Source organism: Gorilla gorilla, chromosome 19, assembly GCF_029281585.2.
Source record: "Gorilla gorilla gorilla isolate KB3781 chromosome 19, NHGRI_mGorGor1-v2.1_pri, whole genome shotgun sequence".
Classification (NCBI taxonomy): domain Eukaryota; kingdom Metazoa; phylum Chordata; class Mammalia; order Primates; family Hominidae; genus Gorilla; species Gorilla gorilla.
The window spans coordinates 77,653,761-77,675,944 of record NC_073243.2 but is presented as its reverse complement, the minus strand read 5'-3'; the positions used below and the strand labels follow the sequence as shown (position 1 = coordinate 77,675,944).

Here is a 22,184-nt window from a genome sequence, read left to right as displayed (position 1 = left end):
TTAAATCAAGTATGACTATGAAGCTTTCAAAACAGTGCTTCTATAAGTTTTCTATTCCTTCTATATTTATTAGTATCACGGCAGATTCACGGATGTTTTTCTGTTATCCATAACTGTCATTATTCATGGGAAGATTTTTTTAAAAAGCCTGATATATACTGAAATATATTGATTAAAATAGTAAGAAAATGTGGAGTTTCTTTCTTAAAGGTAGGAGTATTTAAAACTTAGAATGGTAATTTTATGTACTAAAATAATATTTGGCATAAGCAATGTTTGGATAAGCATAGCAATTTGTCTTAATATTTCTATATAGAATTCAGCATTATATTTTATCATAACAGGTAAATTATGATGACATTGTGGCCTTTATGTAATGCTTTATGGTAGGCTTCACAGGAAATAAAATATGTACACATACATGCACTCAGGCATATATACTTACACACACACCCCCCTCCACATAGTAAAGAATAATTTTACATAAATGAGTCAGGGAAAATATCAGCTTAAAGAGTGGTTGCTGTTTTTCTTAATACTAGACTTTCAATATTTGCAATTGTTTTTTTTGACTAGGAGAAAAATGGACTTCTATTACTTTCTTCCACTTAACATAAGTTAGAAGCTGCTATCCCAGCAAGTCCAAATCTCAGCCTGACTAGACCTGGAAGGCTTAAGTAACCCAACTGGGCAGCAACCGCTCCAGACATTATGAGAAACAGAAGAAAAGAAATCCTTGTGGTATTTCTCTTGGAATAACAAGAAAACTAAGCAAGCACATACATTCAGTATCAAAATGTACCATTGGCATGAAATGCTGGGCTAAGTGGTACAAAAATACATTAAACATAAAATGGAATCTTAACCAAAAGAAAAATACAGCATGAGGTTACAACTAAGAACACCACGTTTACCTAGGAAGAAACGTGAAATCCGGTCAAACAAACACTGGCATTTGGTTTTGCCGGACATAGCTCCAACACTATCACAGACGACCATTTTATTGTGGCTAGAAACATGGATGAACCTGTATGGTCAATGGCATGGCGGCCACCAGATATGATGCTTTGCGCTGAAATGCCATTTGGATGTTTGATTGTATTGGCAAAATAGGCAGGAGTTTTGGAGCTGAGATGAACTAGACCTCTGAACAAATCGTGACCCACGTTATGCTGTTATTTTGAAGTCAGACATGCCTTGAAGCCAATGACTGCAAACCACTGAAAACTCAGTTTTCTGTAACATTGCTGACGGATGTATTAGGGCAGCCACAGGTTATTGGACTGCTTCCCGAGGTGAAAGGAGGTGATGTGGGTGGTAGACTCCAACGGGAGATTCTGGAGGAAGGAGCTGAGAACTGCTTTAGATGCAACCTTCAGGCAAAGAGAGCCAGCAGTGAAACAAAAGAGAACAGATTTTAAGTGAAGATGTCAGAACCACAGAATAGAAAGGAGAAAAATGAGAGGTGACAAGGAGGAAAAAAACAGAAAAAGGTGGAAGCAGGACTTGGTTGGTTTGATTGGATTGAGTGACTGACTGACTGACTTGAGACAGAGTCTCGCTCTGTTGCCCAGGCTGGAGTGCAGTGGCGTGATCTTAGCTTACTGCAACCTCTACCTCCCAGGTTCAAGCAATTCTCCTGCCTCAGCCTCCCGAGTAGCTGGGATTATAGGCATGTACCACCACACCTGACAATTTTTTTTGTATTTTTAGCAGAGATGGGGTTTCACCATGTTGGTCTGGGTGGTCTCGAATTCCTGACCTCAAATGATCCACCTGCCTTGGCCTCCCAAAGTGCTCGCATTACACATGTGAGCTACTGCGCCCAGCTGGTACTTGGATTGATTGATTGATTGATTGATTTAGACCAAGTCTTGCTTTTGTCCCCCAGGCTGGAGTGTGATGGTGCGATCTCAGCTCACTGCAACCTCCGCCTCCCAGGTTCAAGCGATTCTCCTGCCTCGGCCCCGAGTAGCTGGGATTACAGGTGCCTGCCACCACGCCCAGCTAATTTTTATATTTTTAGTAGAGACAGGGTTTTACCCATGTTGGCCAGACTGGTCTAGAACTCCTGATCGCAGGCGATCCACCCGCCTTGGCCTCTCAAAGTGCTGGGATTACAGGCGTGAGCCACAGAGCCCGGCCTGGTTTTATATTATTTATTCAAAAAACTCTGGAGGCAAGACCTTTCTGAGGATGCATATAGGGAACACAATCTGAAGAAAAGCAGAGTTGCCTTTGCATTAGTCTAACGGCAATTTTGTCCCAGCACTGTTGTTGACATCACATCCCCAGATCAAGACATAGAGCCATAGCTTGATAGCACTAATTTATCCTGGGGAGGACCAGGACCACAAATGAACATCACTGAGTGTCTAAATTGATGCCACCAAGAAATCTCAGATATGGCACACAGAGGGACCCACAGGGTCTCTTGGCATAGACTTCTTAAAGTGGTGTACCAGTCCATCAAGCACAGTAGTAGCCTGGGAACATTTAGGATGTAATTAAGCAACACTACAAGGAATACCAAGGTATGCCCATATGACAGGCATGGGTAAGAAGTATTTTTTTTGTTTGTTTTTTGAGACAAAGTCTCGCTGTGTTGCCCAGGCTGGAGTGCAGTGGCACAATCTTGGCTCACTGCAACCTCCACCTCGCAGGTACAAGTGATTCTCCTTCCTCAGCACTGGAGTAGCTAGGATTACAGGTATGCACCACTACACTGGCTAATTTTTGTATTATTGGTAGATACAGGGTTTTGCCATGTTGGCCAGGCTGGTCTCGAACTCCTGACCTCAAGTGATCTGCCCACCTCAGCCTCCTGAAGTGCTAGGATTACAGGCATGAGCCACTGCACCCAGCCAAGAGGTAATATTCTTAATGAACACTTTGATTTTATTTTTTTACTTTTTTGAGACAAAGTCTTGCTCTGTCACCCAGGCTGCTGTGCAGTGGCACGATCCTGGCTCACTGCAACCTCCACCTCCTGGGTTCAAGTGATTCTCGTGCCACAGCCTCCTGAGTACCTGGGATTACAGGCAGCTGCCAGCACACCCGGCTAATTTTTGTATTTTTAGTAGAGACGTGGTTTTGCTATGTTGGCCAGGCTGGTCTCAAACTCCTGACCTCAAGTGATCCACCCACCTTGGCCTCCCAAAGTGCTAGGACTACAGATGTGAGCCACCGCACCCGCCCTCAGTGAACATTTTGAGTTGCTGAAAGGAAAAGCTAAATTTTCTTAAATACAACTTAACCACAACATTAGACGTAAGCTAATTTAAAAAGACTTTTACAACAAGCGCTCAAAAGAATAAAAAATAGTGCTAAAAGTGGATTGAGGCCGGGCGTGGTGGCTCATGCTGGTAATCCCAGCACTTTGGGAGGCCAAGGCGGGTGGATCACTTGAGGTTAGGAGTTCGAGACCAGCCTAGCCAACATGGTGAAACCCCATCTCTACTAAAAATATAAAAGATTAGTCGAGCGTGGCAGCGCCCGCCTATAATCCCAGCTACTCGGGAGGCTGAGGCAGGAGAATCACTTGAACCTGGGAGGCAGAGGTTGCTGTGAGCTGAGATTGCACCACTGCACTCCAGCCTGGGCAACTGAGAGAGACTTTGTCTCAAAAAAGAAAAAAAAAAAAAGTGAATTGAATTGGTTCCTTCTTTTCCTGTGTGCGTCCAAAAACAAACAAAAAAAAATTGGGTTGAGTTGAACTTGCTGAAGTGTCCTATGGTTAGCTTCAAAAAGTTAAAGGCAACTGTACAAGTATAGAAGAGATATAACCAAATAACAGCCAAGTCCAACAATGTAGGGACCATGATTATCTGCAACTTCTGTATGGGTCAAGAGTGTGATGCTGATGCTGAGAAAAAAAATTAGTGGGCTCTTAGGCCTTAATTACAGAAGTACTCTGCTCAGGTCAAGGTTGGCTTAGACAGAGGAGGAGCCACTCTTTAAATTGGGTCTTGTCTTTCATCAGTCTAACAACAGTAACATCCTCACACTCTAACAAAATGCTTAACATTCTTGGGGTCATGAATGACTGAGAATTTGATAGAAGCTATTGATTCTGTCCACAATTGCAAATATATTCCCACATTTGTGTAGTTCGTAATGTCCTGGTAAAGGTCCCGTGAACTTCAGGTTCAGAGTAGGCTGCAAGTTTCTTGAGACACATTCTAATTAATTGTGTATCCCTGGTATGTTGGCACTGCCTGGCACCCAGTAGAAGCTCGATAAATGTTTAGGTAATGAATTTGATATGGGATGAGAATAGATGATCTGAATCGCCCTGGCTGGAGGGAGACAGGGAAGGATAGTCCGTCTGTTGATGCCTGGCAGCCTGCCTGCCTGCTTCACAATCTCCACACCCATCCCAATTCACCCCCAGGGCCTCCTTGGTGCCTCTGCCTCCTGTTCAATACCAGGTTCACATGGGCTGGTGGTACCCAGGCTAAGCAGCTAACATTAGACTTGAAGGATCTTCTCTCTTTCCTTCCAAGTAAAACTTGTAAGTAAGAAAGAGTCATTTAATAATTCATTCTCAGACCGGGCGTGGTGGCTCACATCTATAATCCCATCATCTAGTGGGAGGATCACTTGAGGTCAGGAGTTTGAGACCAGCCTGGCCAACATGGTGAAACCCCGTCTCTACTAAAAATGCAAAAATTAGCTGGGCATGGTGGCGCACGCCTGTAATCCCACCTACTCATAAGGCTGAGGTGGGAGAATCACTTGAACCCAGGAGGCAGAGGTTGCAGTGAGCCGAGATCACGAAATTGCACCCCAGCCTGGGCTATAGAGCTAGACTCCGTCTCAAATAATAATAATAATAATAATAATAATAATAATAATAATAATAATATTTCATTCTCAACAGAAGACTATATGGGTATCTTTACAATGACAAAATGTAAGGAGCTGCAGTGATATACTATGTCCGTTGGCTCAAGGCCCCATGTGGTTCCTCTGGTCTCCCGTGGGGCCATCTGTATTAGATAAACCAAAGAAAGAACTCCCACTTTCAGAATGTGTCGTTAGAGGAACAAGCAAAACCAGTACTGGAAAATGTGAATGCACGTTAAATGTCATGGTCAGGAGAATTTCAATACATATTTATGCTGCTTAGGTAGATTACAGAACAATTGTGTGAGTAGTTAATGAAAAGGATCCTGGCATGAATTTAAAAATTTAGTCTTGGCTGGGCACGGTGGCTCGTGCCTATAATTCCAGCACTTTGGGAGGCCAAGGTGTGTGGATGCCTTGAGCTCAGGAGTTCAAGACCAGCCTGGGCAACATGGTGAAACCCCATCTCTACCAAAAATGTAAAAATTAGCCAGGTGTATTGGCACGCACCCATGGTCCCAGCTACTCTGGAGGCTGAGGTGGGAGGATCGCTGGAACCCGGGAAGTCGAGGTTGCAGTGAACCATGATTGTGCCATTGCACTCCAGCCTGGGTGACAGAGGGAGACCCTGTCTCAAAAAAAAAAAAAAAAATTTAGTCTTGAGGACTTGATCTATCAGAAAAATAGTATCCTTCATAATTTTGCATAAACTTAACAAATAACTTTTCCATTATAGTTTATTTGAAATGCTGGGCTTTATTTTTTCCCCAACTTTGATGGAAGCAAAATCTACAAACTAACATTTGCAAACAAGCATTTGGTCTGCAAAGCCAGATTTCATCTTATTTTCATTTATTTAAATTTCAAGATAATCATTTGATAAGATAAACAGGTATTTTTCTGACTCAACAGTTAAATGAACATTAAGAAGCAAACATTCCTCCACAAATCTGAAGACATTTATTTGTCCTTTAAAAGTATCTAACGTGGGGCATGGTGGCTCACACCTTTAATCCAAGCCTGAAGTGGATTGATTGCTTGAGCCCAGGAGTTTGAGAACAGCCTGGGCAACACAGCAAGACCATCTCTATTTAAAAAAAAAATTTTTAGGTAAACTGAAAAACTTTCTACTCTAGAAATTCTATGGAAACACAGAAACAGTTTAAATTAATTAAGTATATTACCCAAGTTTAAGTTAAATTCTAAATAGTTTTCTTTCCAACTATTATGAACAATTTATTTTTATACTTATCTTGACACTTTCTCATTTCTTTTTATTTCTTATTTTAAAAAAATAAAGATGAAGTCTCACTATGTTGCCCAGGCTGGTTTCAAACTTCTGAGCTCAAGTGATCCTCCTGCTTCGGCCTCCTAAAGTGCTAGGATTACCAGTGTGAGTCATCAAGCCTGGACCTCATTTCTTAATTGAACAAAGTTTAAAATTCACTGAAACTGTTTTAAAAATAAATTAATTATTCAACATTAAACTTAAAGATGAGAGAATTCCCAACATATGGCCAAACAAAAGATGTGGTAAGAAAAGCCTTCTTATCTTGAAACTGACAGGGTCATAGAGATCGTCCAGTCCAAGGCTTGCAGATTCTGTTGTTGCAAAAACCCAAAGAGGTTAAGTATCTCACCAGAGCTCAAAAAGCCAGTACTCAGAACACAGCATTCTTACCTCCCACCAGAGAAGTTTCAAATTTACCAGATAACATTGTCAAAATGTTCTAGTAAGATTTTCTAAGACTGTGAAGACAAAGTCCAGGTTAGAGATTCATTTCCCACATGAACCACCCGTAGGTTGCCTGCCTATCCCCAGCTGGGAAAACCATCTCACCAAAGGGTATACGATATCCTAGGAAGGTGTTATCATCTTCCCACGTTCAGAAGAGGGTGGACCACCTCACCTTTGGATTAGGGTGCCGGCCGATGACAAGGCGAACGGGTCCTGGAGGACATTTGCTCAAGATGGCGTGGACTTTGCTTAAAGCAGCATGGCGGACGTTGACAGAGTTCACTTCCAGGATTTGATCCCCGCGGCTAGGGAGGGCAACAGAATCCACACTCTGTGTTAGCAGCCAGCTTCTTAAAGCTAAAATAGCCTTCTTGCTAGGAGAGGTTTATAATATGAAATCTTTTCTGAATACTTTAAAGAAGCACATGATATCTTTTCCCGTTGGCATACATGTAAAAATGCAACACATTCATAAAAACACATTCGATTTTAAGTGGGCAAAGGTCATTATGCATATTTATTGGCATTTTCAGAAATAGCAAAGTCAAATAAAATTGATAATAAGGACAATGATGAAATCTACCATATTTTGAGCATATACTATATGCCAGGCACTATACAAAGCATGCTGTATAACAAAGCTTTGAGTAAGTAAAATTATTCCCATTGTGCAGATAGGAACACAGGTTCAGAGGGGTCACCCAGATGTCACACACTGTTGAACTAACTTGGGTCCGTCTGACTGTCAACCATCACATGACAGAACCCCTCAACCACCAGCAGTTCTCTCTTCCTACCATCCTGAAATGATTATTATAATATAACTTAAGGAGGAAATAGCTGAGGCTCAAAGGTTACCCAAGAATTTGTAAAAACGTTTCAAATTTGAACAAATGAGAAATTGGGGACAAGTTGCCCATTTTGACTGGAAATTACAGGGAGAGAAGTCAGTAGGAGAGAACAAAGACTCTTTATATGGGATTTGAAGAATGTTCATTTGGCAGGCTCCAGACATATGGAATCATTCAAGAAAGAAACATCATCTTGGGATGTCATTAAAGGATTTTTTTCCTTGGGTTCTAAAAGTATATTTTCTTTAATGTACTTTGGATGATTTGCTAAATTTTTTTTCATATGGAAATTTACTCTAATGATTAACTAAAAACACAATATAAGCTATTAACAGGGCCCCAAAATGGCAACCTCAATGAATGCCATTTTGACAATCCCTTAACCACTAAAGGACTTGGAAGTTTACAGGGCGGAAAGATGAAACTGTTAGCACAGGGTGCTTTGTGCAATACACGTACATTCTTGTGACGTTTAGGTGGGCACTGACTCACTGCAATTTCTATATAATAGAACACCTAGATATTTCTTGTGTAAACAGAACACCCATGTTACAACTCAACTATCTGGATTAAGAAATCAGACACTCAGTGACTTCAGAAAGTAGACACCTAGACATGGCCATTCAACAAGGAATGAAAATGACAGGAAAAGTTTGAGAGAATACTTAATAAGAAATGCCTCCTATTCAAGGGCACAATTTCAGGACTGTTTGGCATCAAGTGATTCTGAACCATTTCAGCAGTTCCAGTATTTCATATGAATTTTACATATGTGAATATAAAATGAAAGAAAATATTGAGCTAATCATAGATATCTGTATAGAGTTGTATCTTGTCAAGTTTCTGAAACTGGACTTCTGAGACCAAATAGAACAAAATAAGTAGGGAAGCCAAGATCTAGAGTTCTCAAATTCAACCAAATTTCATTTATATTAACATTTACATTTTTGGAGATGCTATTAATTGTAGTCTTGGCTACGTTCTTGGAAAGAATTCAGAGCTTCAACATCCCTCAAAGGAAAGTAATAAAACAAATATCACACATGTATATTTCATATTTATGAACACTCCAGAACCTTACACTATCAGGCAAACAACAAACCTCAGGTTGCTCTCCATCTTGGCCACTGATCCTGGAGCAAGGCTGTGAATGTAGATGCCAGGAGGACTGTTTTCCAGAGCCAAGCAGCAGGCACCAATGCCTAATCCAACTCTTGGCTCTGTGAGAGGCACCATTCAAAGAAAATAAAAACAATAATTACACAATCACTAGAAAAAATGTGTAACTGATTTGAAACAGAATTAATATCTATTCAGACCAATAACCATTTATTTCTGGTCCAGACTCAGAATGTAAATCCAGCTTTTCCTTGTCAACACTGCCACTGCTGTTAATAGAATGAGCCCATGGCTAACCTGGGAGCTAGTTACGGACTGAATTATCCAACGGTCAACTCTCTGCTTAGTCTAACTAACCTCCTCATATCTGTTTTTAGAAACAGGCAGGCTATAAGTAACGTTTTTATTCTAGGTACACAAACTCAAGCTTTCTTTTGCTTTTCTTTTTAACAAATACTCTCTTGGTTGTTTAATCTTCCATCATTTTTCTAGAGTAGATGGGGAGGAAAAAGAAACAGGGATGAAAAGCAGTAAGATTTGGTGATCATGCATGAATTCTAGTTACTAGTGTTAACTGTACACTTAACTATAATCTTTTGTTCTTTCAAATTTTATATTAGCCCTAGACTTAAGCTCATCGGTGATTTTTTTTTTTTTGAGACGGAGTTTTGCTCTTGTTGCCCAGGCTAGAGTGCAGTGGCACGATCTCGGGTCACTGCAACCTCTGCCTCCCGGGTTCGAGCAATTCTCTTGCCTCAGCCTCCCGAGTAGCTGGGATTACAAGCGCTTGCCACCACGCCCAGCTAATTTTTTTTTATTTTTAGTAGAAACAGGGTTTCGCCATGTTGGGGAGGCTGGTCTCAAACTCCTGACCTCAGGTGATCTACCTGCCTCGGCTTCCCAAAGTGCTAGGATTACAGACATGAGCCACTGTGCCTGGCCAGTGACTTTTTTTTTTTTTTTTTTTTTTAAACACAAGCCTCTGACACACAGTGAGAGAGCTTAGAGAGCTCCATGCTACTGGTAACTTCCCTTCACTTTGACTAAAGTGACTAACATCTCTCTACCTGACCTCACTGTCCCATGTAGAGACCACCTGTTGTTGATAGAAGATTGTACCAAAGGAATAATTCATAGAACAACAGGGAAGAATTAAGCTAACAACAGATTCCAAAATGTTATTCAAGAAATGAGACAAAGGTAAGGAATAGCTGCTATCACCTTTGTTGAGTGTTACTTCCATGACGATCCTGTCCTTGGGCCCAGGGGTCTTCCGACCCAGGGATGAAGAACTGCCTTCATCGGAACCTCCCGCCGAGGCTCCCCCGCTGGTATTGAAGTTCGGGGAGGCGGATCTGCTCATGTGTGTGGGTGTCGAGCAGGGTGTGAGGCTGGGGCTCACCAACTTTGTGCGTACCGTTAAGACAAATAATCCACTCCGGATTTGCTGAGAAAACAGTGAGGAAAGGTGGGCTGAAACATTTGGAATGTCCTTATATCAAAGGGTTAAAAAAAAAAAAAAATCTCACCAAACCCAAGCCAGAAGGAAATAAAGGAAGGAAAATAGGATAAAGGAGATCAATAAGAATGTTGTTACCTTAAAGGTATGAATGGCTTCTTGAAACGTCAAGCCCTTTATTGGTATTCCATTTACATCTAGGATTTCATCCCCTAGTGATCAAATGTGAGAATTACATTCACATTAACCTTTAATTTCCTGGAATTTAACTGCTCAGTCAGACTTATTATGGGATACCATATGGTCCCTGATTTACTACCATATAAAATAACTTTTATTGTTTAGCTTAGCTCCCAGGAATGTCACAAAATGGGACAATTAATGACAACACATATTCTTTTGCAGTAATTCTGTATTTCAATCTTCAATTAAAATAACTATGGGAAGCATGAAAATCTTATTTTTTTAGCCATTGCCAAGTTTGACAACAGATGTCCTATGTTTCGAAATCAAACTGCAGAAATCTAGTTCAAAGGCGTTCCTCATAGTCATTGTTTAAAAACTTAAACCCACTGGCAATGAGGCATGAACACATATAACATTTGAGAAGTCACTCCTATATTTGTAGAAAGACAAGTTCCCCAAGCACAGAGAATCAGCATGGTGTATGGAAAATGGCTTTAATGATAACAAAAACTTGCTAAAATATTACTGAGCAACGGCAGCCCAGAAATAGTCTTTTTTTTACTAAAAAAAAAATTTTTTTTGAAACAGAGTATTGCTCTGGCTCAGTCACCCAGGCTAGAGTGCGGTGGCGTGACCTCAGCTCACTACAACCTCTGCCTCCCAGGTTCAAACTATTCTCATGCCTCAGCCTCCTGAATAGCTGGGAATACAGGTGCACGCCACCATATATGGCTAATTTTTTTTTTTTTGTATCTTTAGTAGAGACAGGGTTTCACCATGTTGGCCAGGCTGGTCTTGAACTCCTGGCCTTGAGTGATCTGCCCGCCTCGGCTTCCCAAAGTGCGGGGATTACAGGTGTGAGCTACTGCTCCCGGCCCAAAAATAATCTTACTGATGCAGTTCCAGGTTCTCTGTCAGTAAGCTGGCAAGTTTACTATAAGCTTCTATCTCAGAGATGACTGCAGGGTCATGTTAATTTGCCAGGCATGTGCAGGAATATGCTCGCACATGGCCCCCTGCCCCAGCTCTCCTATTATTTTTAACTCTAAGGCAGCACAGTCAGGTCATTTTTCAAGCTGTTGATGGCGTCTGCTAGGAATATAAAAGAACTGGGACATCCTGTTGACTTATCAGAGCTCGTTTCTGGTTTGCACTCTTGTGACATGGCCTGCTTTTTTGGAATAACAGTTCATCAAAAACACTACAAAGATGCCCCAGAGAGAAGAACAGATGAACTTTGCACAGCATTGCTGTAGAGAAGAGGGACTCTGTACGCCTATAAGAAAGTGCAAAGCAGCATAAGAACACACATTGTCACCTCTCACAGACAGCCAATCCCAGGAGCACACTGTGTGCGCAATTCAAGGAATCCTGTAGATGAGTTACAAAAATGTAGCTGTGCCCCATGCATTTGTTATGTGGCTTCCCCTTAATGAAATTACAGAAGCTATAAAATAAGTGAAGTAATCTCTGTTTAAAAATCTGGCATAACCAATTACTCAATTAGGTGAGGAGGTGGATGTTTTTAGGTTGTTTCCGTAGGGGAAAAGGAGCAAATATTAAAATGATTACTCGCACTCTTAAAATGTATGCAAAGTTTTTTAAAGAAGTATCACTCAACAGGTTGAAATCCATTCCAATGACTTACGTTTCTTGTAAATGAACACATATGAAAAAACAGTATTTGGGAGAATCAAGTGCTATTAACCTTTCTTAACTATTGATTTTTTTTTCCCCGTTTTGCTCCATTTTACCAGCCTTGCAGGATGAGTTTCAATTAAGTGAACACATGGCACATCCATTATAAAAATGCTCTGCTAGAATTTTATATTGTTCTAAAACTCAACACAAACACCACCTGGGAGTTAACCCTTCCTCTAAGAGACAGAAATAAATATTCTGCCGTGGGAGAATTAAGCCTGGTCATGTCTTATTGTTAGCATACAGGGTTCGATGGTTGCTCTGCCTAAAAAATAGGAGATTCCAATTCATTCTTATCAGTTCCAAAAAAAGAACCCATATAACACAAAAGCACCTGAAGTTTAGGTCAATTGAACTGAACAGTCACAGCATTTTTGAAGATAACTAAAAATATTCTACTTTAATTATTTCATGAAGGAAGTGTATTAATAAGTGAGAGGAAAAAATCGGGATTCATGCTCTGGTGAATGCTATTTAAAATATGTGCAGGCTAGGTGCTGTAGCTTAGGCCTGTAATCCTAGCACTTTGGGAGGCAGAGGTGGGACATTCACTTGAGGCCAGGAGTTCGAGATCAGCCTGGGTAACATAGTGAGACTCCATCTCTTAAAAAAAAATTTAGCTGGGCACGGTGGTGCACACCTGTGGTCCTGGCTACTTGGGAAGCTTAGGCAGGAGGATCCCTTGTGCCCAGGAGTTTGAGGCTGCAGTGAACTATGATCACACCACCGCACTCCAGCCTGGATGACAGAGCAAGACCCTGCCTCTTAAAGTACAATAAAATAAATATATATATGTATATACCTGTGTGTGTGTTCAGAACTTCTGGGCAATTCTTCTTTATAAAAAGTATATAATCTTAATCCAGATAAATATTTCACAGAAAATATAAAGATATGTATATCTATTCTAGATATTCTATCAAAAGCAGCTATTGTGTCTGTACAGAAAGGAAACTTTGGCCTATTTATATTTTATTTTCTCAAGTAAGGTGGGAAAGTGAATTGAACTTGGAATCACAAAGCTGGGTTTAAATTTCACTTCTGCTCTTTACTAAGGATGGGACAAGTTTCTAGTCACTTAACATTTCTGAGTGTTACTTTTCTGTTTCTAAGATGGTCACTCCAAAATGCCAATTTGACAGGTTTGCAAGGCAGTTAGTGAAATAATTGAATATGTGGAATTGCTTTTTAAGTGTTTAAAGCACTATAAAATGATATATTTAAACATTAAAAAAATTATTTGCAAGGTAGAACTTGGCACCTCAATATTACTTTAATTTGCATTCAGAAGCACTTGTCTAGTATATTCGCATATGGCAAAATGGCAGGTGCTATTGAGAATTAAAAGATGTTCATTTAGGGCCAGACACAGTGGCTCATGCCTGTAATCCTAGCACTTTGTGAGGTTAAGGTGGGTGGATCACTTGAACCCAGGTGTTTGAGACCAGCCTGGGCAACATGGTGGAACCTCGTCTCTACAAAAGTATACAAAAATTAGCCAGCCATGACGGTGTGCACCTATAGTCCCAGCTACTCGCGAAGCTGAGGTGGGAGGATCACCTGAGCCCAGGGGGTTGAGGCTGCAGTGAGCCATGATCATGCCACTGCACTCCAGCCTGGGTGATAGATTGAGACCCTGTCTCATTAAAAAAAAAAAAAAAAAAGATGTTCATTTAGGAACCAGACTATGTGGTAGTTGATTTCTGTAGCAAGATATTAAATATCCACTAATGACCAGGCACTCTGCTTCCACACCAGCCCTAAGGTAAGAATGGACCCCAAACTCTCAAAATTTTCAAGGAAAGGAACAAGATCAGACCAAGTTGACAAGATAGACACTAAAGACCCCAACAGAAATATTAAGCCACTTTCCACATATCATCTCGTGTAATCCTGACAACCACTCTTCAAGGCAGGTGTTAATATTCCAAGTTTACAACTAGGGAAAGTGAAGCTCAGGTTACACTGACTATGCCAGGCAGATTCCACCCAGGTCTACTAGGTACTGTGGCATTCACTCACATCTTGTGAAGAGGCAGATTCTCATGGTATCAAAGTCACTGTCACTGAGGATACAAGAGGCTTTCCCCTACCTTCTTTAAGTCTTCCGTCCTCTGCAGCTGATCCATTTGGGAAGATGGTCTTGACAAAAATCCCCATCTGTCCACGAATGCAGTCTCGACCTCCAGCAATACTAAAGCCAAGACCCTAGATCCGAAGCAGATGAGAGTCCAGGTTGACAGTGTAGTATTTAACTGAGGGCATCTTTCCCATTGTAGTATTTAACTGAAGGCATCTGTCCCATTGTAGTATTTAACTGAAGTGCCCTCCCTAACCAGGCCTGGAGTTAAACTAAGCAACTAGCTGCAAACTCAAGTTTATGTTCTCTTCCTTATTCCCCTCCTCAGATCTATTTATGTTGCACTAGCCACGCATTACATTAAGGGAAAAAGTTTTAGGCAGAAACATACCAAATTGCCAATATTTGACAATCTTTGACCTCCACAAATGGCAATTTCATATGGATCCACTAAATAGCTCTTAAGAGTCATTTCCCACTATATGCAGGTGCCACATTTGTTTTCTTTTGTTTTAGTCTTTCCATTTTGTACAATATCAAAATGAATATTTTGATTTTTGTGTAATGTCAAGTTATTCATATCATTTCCTTTATGATAATGGCAACGCCATGAAATTCATTCAAAAGGATAACCAAGGGTACTCCCTGAAGCTGCAGGCTCTGCTTTTCTTTCACTGGAGATAAAAGTTGAGGGTCATTCATTGCACCCTTGGTTCTGGCCTTAGCAGCCAAGTGCTGGGACTCCTTACATCGTAGGAGCAAAGAGGGCATGGCCATCTCACACTGAGACCTATAGCACAGAATGCCAGGGAATCCACTTGAATCCATACAGAGGCCACTTTAGCGGTCCTTGTTTATACCTGTTACTTTTCATTTCATGTAAAGACAAATAAAAAGTAACCATTTAAAGAACATGTGTGGCTGGGTGCAATGGCTCATGCCTATAATCTCAGTGCTTTGGGAAGTCGAGGTGGGAGCACTGCTTGAGCCCAGGAGTTTAAGACTGCAGTGAGCCATGATTGCACCACTGCACTCCGGCCTGGGCAACAGAGCAAGAACCTGTTTCTAAAAACAAAAACACAAAAACAAATAAAATAAAACAAAAAATGCGTGCTAAGATTCACCCAGAAGGCAGAACAGTCTGCAGAAAAGAGCTCACCTTGCCTTTTTCTTTGTACAACCCAATGATGGAGATGACGGATGGCCGAATGAGCCTCCAAGGAGATTCCACCTGAGTCGTGCTTAAGGAGCGGGTAGACTTCTTCACAACATGGTATTCCTAAAAGTCAGCACACGGCAAGGTCAGAGATTACTCTCATTTGTTCTATTGTGGTATCTGGCAGAAAAATACACTCAGACTTTGAAAATCTTAGATGTCTTCAGTACTAGACATTTCTCTCTGGTTCAGTGACTTAAAAAAGTTTCCTATAAATACTATCGCAGGTGCTGGGCACCGTGGCTCACGCCTGTAATCCCAGCACTTTGGGAGGCCAAGGCAGGCGGGTCACCTGAGGTCAGGAGTTTGAGACCAGCCTAGCCAACATGGTGAAACCCCGGCTCTAATAAAAATACAAAAATTAGCTGGGTGTGGTGGTGGATGCCTGCAGTCCCAGCTACTCAGGAGGCTGAGGCAGGACAATCGCTTGAACCTGGGAGGTGGAGGTTGCAGTGAGCAGAGGCTGTGCCACTGCACTCCAGCCTGGGCAACAGAGTGAGACTCCCATCTCAAAAAAACTATTGGAAGAATAGCCCCTACTACAATAGATGGCCATGACTTCTTCCCCCACATAAAGAACTGCTTGGGGATCTTAAGCACCTTGTGTTGCTCTTTCCTTGACCTCATTCCACAGATTCTACATCTGGAATGGAGTCAGGAAGCAGAAACAAGAGGCCTTAGTGATACAGGATGACCACCTGTGGTCGGGCTTTCCCTTGGTAGTCACCCCTGCCTCCATCCCAAGTTCACCATCATGGTTAGAAAGTATCTTGCCATTTTAAGCTTAATTCACTTGATCAAAAACTCAGCAAGCCCTTGTTTCTTATAAAACCCAAACCACAAACCCAGACAACTGTTATTCCACATAAAACATCCCGCTGAGAGACGGCAGCAGCTTCAGTTCTCATCTCTCACATTTGGAAAATAAAGTATTTTCCCATAATGAGCCACACTTTCCCTTCCTGACACGCAGCAGCTCCAATCTCACCCCTTTTTTGTGTCCATCACCCATAATATACACGCGTGTAAGCAGGCTGCGCTCCTTAGAACATAAAGAGATCAAGTGACTCTATCACCAAAGCACTTCTATAATCTTGCTCCTTGCTATTCTTCTTAGAATAATAAACTTCTTCACTGATGCAGATATTCTACCTAAGCCAAAAAAATCACTTTATGTTTAATATGAGAAAAGAGACATCGCAAAACAGTTTTATCCTGAATCTCTGTGTATACTACATTCAAACACAAAAATTAGATGTCCCCAGTGATATTTTTGTATTTTTGGCAGCTTAGAACAATTATATTTCTTTTTTGAAGTTTTACAAAATATCTGCCAACAATGTTGGCCTCCCAGACTTTCAATCATTAAAAAAAATGATGTGGGCTTGGCAAGGTTACCGCCCTTTTAATGAAACCATTGCAGTGATGGCCAAACATAGCCTGGGTTTTTCAGTCGTTGAATACAGAGGTTTGTGTGTGAACTCCTAAGGGAACTTTTTCTCTGGTCACCAATCTTCAGCAGTACTTCACTCCATCTCTCTCTTGGGAACCAGAAGGAACCAAAGGCCTGTAGGCTTCACCAATCTCTCAGAGAGTTTCCAGGATCTCCTTGGACTTTCTAGACCTGTGCTGTCTAACATGGTAGCCACTTGCCACCTGTAGGTATCTATATTTAAATTAAAATTAATTAAAATTAAAAATACACCCCCCACTAGCCACTTTTCATGTGCTCAGTAGACATATACGGCTACCATATTGGACAATACAAATAAAAAACATCTCCATCATTGCTGAAAGTTTTACTGGAGAGATCGAATCTAGATAATACTTATTTACTTATTTTATTTGTTTATTTAAGACAGGGTCTCTCACTCTATCACCTAGGCTGGAATGCAGTGGCGTGATCACAGCTCACTGCAGTCTTGACCTCCTGGGCTCAAGCAATCCTCCCGCCTCAGCCTCCCAAGTAACTGGGAACACAGGTATGCACGACCATACCCAGCTAATTAAAAAATTTTTTTCGTAAAGATAAGGTCTTGCCATGTTGCCCAGGCTGGTCTTGAACTTGGGCTCAGGCAATTCTCCCACCTTGGCCTCCCAAAGTGCTGGGATTACAGGCATGAGGCTGGTTCTAGATAATACTTTATAGTGGAGGGAGAGAGACAAAGAAAAAAGAAAGATGAATCCTGGGAGAAAAAGGGCAGAAAATAAAAAGAGGAGACAAGAGAAAGGACAGTTTTCTTGAAAAGAGAGGGAAAAACTCTCCTTTCAAACTTTCTACCCTGGCCTGGGCTTCCCGATCCCTGAAGTGTGGTTAGAAATGGATGTTTCTGGGCTACAAATGCTGTCGGGTTTCCTCAGCAGGTCAGTTAAGAAATTACCTCAACGCTCGATCTGTGGCCATGATGGCAGTAAACCCTCTCTCATCTTTCACACAGCCTGACAAGTCCAGGCACGGTGGCTCACGCCTGTAATCCCAGCACTTTGGGAGGCCGAGGCAGGTGGATCACTTGAGGTCAGGAGTTTGAGACCAGCCTGGCCAACATGATGAAACCCCGTTTCTACTAAAAATACAAAAATGAGCTGGGTGTGGTGGCACACACCTGTAATCCCAGGTACTTGGGAGGCTGAGGCAGAACTGCTTGATCCCGGGAAGCGGAGGTTGCAGTGAGCCAAGGTCGCACCACTGAACTCCAGCCTGGGCAACAGAGTGAGACTCAGTCTCAAAAAATAAAAAATAGAACGACTGACAGGCCATCTTCCAATGTTCTGATCTCCCCTGACTCTGTGGGTCCAACAGGACCATTCTGAGCAGGTCGCAGTCCTGGGCCTGGACAAGTTTGACTGGTCCCATGCCAGTTTTTTCTCTGCTTTTGCTCAATGCCCCAATGCCCCTCAAGTTGCCTTTGGGTGAATTCAACCCAAAATGGGCTGATGAGCAACTGTCCCTGAAACATGGGCACTTGTTATTCTCCTGGTCAGATAAAGGGCATCGGAAGCAACAGAAATACTTTATCCTGACACATAATTGACTGATTCGAGCACCTTTAAAGCTTTACAGAGGTTCTGGCATATCACCTTGGGCAAAATACTTAACCCCTTTGAGATTCAGTTGCTCCATCTGTAAATGGGTCATAACACACCAAAAGTAAGGGCCTGCCTCAGATGCCCTGACCCAGGTCCTTTAGAACTCTACCCTCTATAGCTTTCCAAGCACGTGTGGATGTCGTTGCTGCCACACCCGTCCTCTATCTCTGCTTCATCATAGGGCTGGGGACAAGCTGCTAATGGTTCCTCTTGAGCCCCTTGGTTAGTGGTGCCAGGACTCAAAGAATACCCCACAGGTTTCTCAGGGACTGAGCCTGCCTTAGCCTTGGTTAGGAGACCACCTGCCCAGTTTCTACCAGGTTGAGGATGCTGAGATGGAGGAGCGGCCCTCATGCAGGGCTGTGGAGTCCAGATCTCAGACGGGAGCAGGTTCTGTAACATTAACTTGAGCAGCTAGTGCAGCCCCCCTCTACAGCCCCCCATGACCTTGGCTGCTTGAGTCATTACTGTGTAACAGGTAGGACTCCAGGTGAGCCATGGATGCATGTACAGGCACACACGCACACTCCCTCTCTCATACATGTGCCCACACCCACCCACACAGTTGTTACACTGACACAGGCTGCTCCTATTAATCAAGCAATGCTGGTTCACCACAGACTATGAGACGCCATCGTCTCCTGGCAGTTGAAAGCACCTCTAGTTTCCAAAACACACAGTAGGAAGGAGATGAAGATTTTGAGATCCAATAAGGGATTTTCCCCCCACTATTTTCAAGTATTAGGCTGACTTCTTTGTAGCCTCTCTGGGTAGACCTCACTTTGTCTGCTGTCTCTCTCTATCCCACTTCTCTAGCCCCAGACACTCCTGGCCTGTATGGATGGGCAGTTCTTCTTAACATGTAAGCCCTTATGGTCTTTGAAAAGATCCACAGCCCTGGTCGGACCTGTGAGGCACTGGAAGAGTCCAGCAGCTGCGGGAGGGAGTGTTTCCGGCCATCTCGGGAGACCTCCAACATCCGGATCCGGGGGTCCCCATTCCGCACCATCAGCTCGTTATATTCTTCAACTGACTCAAGGCGGTGTACACCCCCTTGAGAAAACAGAGAAAACATAGTTTGATATGGGACAAAAAGAATCGTAAGCACATCCAGAGGCATAAACTCATTGTATTTACACCCACCTTCATGGTTTTGAGAAGCCTAGCGTCCAATACACTCAAAGCACAGAGCCTAGCACATCCTAATAGCAATCTCCGCATAAGCTAGTTACGTGCTGAAGCCATTAGTGTCAGGCTACGAAAAAACTGCCAGTTTTTGAAATGACCAGATTAGATGAGGGGCAATGTAAATGTGTGTTCCCAATAAGATGTAGCTCTGGTGGATAAGGGAATAGTGAGAAGGCTATTAGATGATTTCCTGATGATGGAGGAATATCATTTTGTGATTGGTATAGTTTCATTGTTGGTGCAGATGCTTTTTTCCAAGTATAGGCACGACTTTTAAAACAAACTTTTAATTAAAGTATAACAACTTATAGAAATGTGCACAAATCATAAATATACAGTTCAATGAAATTTCATATACCCATAACCAAAACCTAGATCAAGAAGCAGAATATTAACCAGAACCTCAAAAACACCGTTTGTGCTACTAACCATCCTTCACCCAAGGGTAACCATTATCCCAGCTTTTAACATTACAGATTACTTTCATCTGCTTTTTAATTTTACATCAATGAATACACACAACACATACTTTTTGTCTGGCTCCTGTTCTTAGCATTTGTTTATGAGATTCAACGACGGTATTGCATGCCAATAGCCTGTTCATCCCCATTCTGTAGGGTATTCCGTTGTCTAAACACATTCTGTTGTCTAAACATACCACAATTTACTTATCCATTCTATTGTTGGTGGACATTTGGCTTGTGTCTCCAGTTTTAGATCTAGAACAAGGGTCAGCAAAGATTTGGTATGTTCACTTTTTTTGGTAAAGAGTTGGCAAGCTTTTTGCCACGTTTTTAGGTTTTGTGGGCCACAAATGGCCTTTGTTGCATATTCTTTTTCTTCTTTTTCTTAACAACCCACTAAAAATGTAGAAAGCATTTCTAGCTTGTGAGCCCTACAAACAAAGCTGTGGACTATAGCTTGCTGAACCTTGATCTAGAATATCCCATTACTAAATATTCTCTCACATGTCATTAGATATCACCTAGGAGTGGAGTCTCTGGGCTACACTATGAGCATCTGTCCAGCTTTACCCATGCTGTTTCACCAGCATAGGGAAGTTCTAGAATCTCCACATCTTTGTCACACTGGGCAGTGTCAGTCTTTAATTTTGGCTATTCTGGAAAATATGACGGTATTCATTTGTTTTTTTTAAATTGCATTTCACTGATGACTAACGAGATCAAGATTCTTTTCATACATTCATTGGCTGTATTCCTTTCGTAAAGTTGTAAAGTGCCTGAACAAGTCTTTTGCCCATTTTAAAATAGGATGTCTTTCTTATTGATTTATAGGCATTTTTATTTATTTATTTATTGGTGTTTTCTTTTTATTTTTTTGAGATGGAGTCTCACTCTGTTGCCCAGGCTGGAGTGCAGTGGCGCAATTTGCTCACTGCAACCTCCACCTCCCAGGTTCAAGTGATTCTCCTGCCTCAGTTTCCCGAGTAGCTGGGATTACAGGTGCACGCCACCACGCCCAGCTAATTTTTGTATTTTTAGTAGAGATGGGGTTTCACCATGTTGGCCAGGCTGGTCTTGAACTCCTAACTTCAGGTGGTCTACCTGCCTTGGCCTCCCAAAATGCTGGGATTACAGGCATGAGCCACTGCGCCTGGCCCATTTTTTCAAATTTTTAATGTAATTTGAATAAGGGTCTTTTATGGGATCTATGGATTGTAAATATCTTCTCCGTGTCTACGCTTTGCCTTTTCACTGTCTTAATGTATATTTTGAAAAAACAGTTCAAAATTTTAATGTAGTATGGTACATCTTTTTAAAAACTTCATGGTTTAAAATTTTGTGTTCTTTTAAAGATACTTCTATAGTAACAATTTAGGCTGGGTGCGGTGGCTCATGCCTGTAATCCCAGCACTTTGAGAGGCCGAGGTGGGCGGATCGCCTGAGCTCAGGAGTTTGAGACTGCACTGGGCAACATGGTGAAACCCTATCTCTATTAAAATAAAAAAATTAGCTAGGTGTGGTGGGGCGCACCTGTAGTCCCAGCTACTCAGGTGGCTGAGGCCAGAGAATTGCTTGAACCCAGGAGGCTGAGGTTGCAGTGACCTGAGATCGCACCACTGCACTTCAGCTTGGGTTACACAGTGAGAGACTGTCTCAAAAAAACAAAAACAAAAACAAAACTTCTATAGTAACAATTTTAAAGACTTTATCAATACCTAGTCTATATTATGTTATTTTAAAATAATTTAAGGGACATTAATCTTAAATGATGTATCAACTACATATGAATATAGCTATAATCATATTACAATGTTTATATGATATACAATACCTATCTGCGTGTGTACATGTATATACATATGTGTTTGTGTGTATATACAGATTCTTCATATATCAAGTTCATCACCTAGACTAGGTAATGTTTCATCTGATTACCTAAAATTTCAATTTACCTAAATATTACTCTGAAAGTTTTGCACTGAATAAAACAAGATTATTGTTTTAAAAAGTACTGATGAGTTATTAAAAGTGATAGAAAGTGGGAAGAAAGCTGATACAGTCATATGGCAATGAATGCCATTAAAGGTTTGTTTTTTTTTAAAGTTAAATATTTATTTTGTGATACAGGTTTTTAAACATATGAAATTGCTTTGCAATCAAGACAAATTTTGTTCTTAAAAAGATCACAGGCTGGGCGCGGTGACTCACACCTATAATCCTAGCACTTTGGGAGGCTGAGGCAGGTGG

At 41.6% G+C, this 22,184-nt stretch overlaps 1 protein-coding gene across 6 annotated transcripts in view; it reads right to left on the bottom strand.

Annotated features, from left to right (window-relative positions):
- PDZD2 (PDZ domain containing 2) overlaps positions 1-22,184 on the bottom strand; it is a 472,513-nt gene that overhangs the window by 43,048 nt on the left and 407,281 nt on the right. For all 6 annotated transcript variants that reach the window (XM_019013353.4, XM_055367600.2, XM_055367601.2 and 3 more), the window contains 7 exons: positions 19,193-19,338; positions 15,142-15,261; positions 13,996-14,110; positions 10,154-10,227; positions 9,778-10,003; positions 8,540-8,657; positions 6,759-6,891 (listed from right to left, as the gene is read on the bottom strand). In XM_019013353.4, coding sequence (XP_018868898.4) covers positions 6,759-6,891; positions 8,540-8,657; positions 9,778-10,003; positions 10,154-10,227; positions 13,996-14,110; positions 15,142-15,261; positions 19,193-19,338 — 932 coding nt within the window. The remainder of the gene's footprint in view (positions 1-6,758; positions 6,892-8,539; positions 8,658-9,777; positions 10,004-10,153; positions 10,228-13,995; positions 14,111-15,141; positions 15,262-19,192; positions 19,339-22,184) is intronic.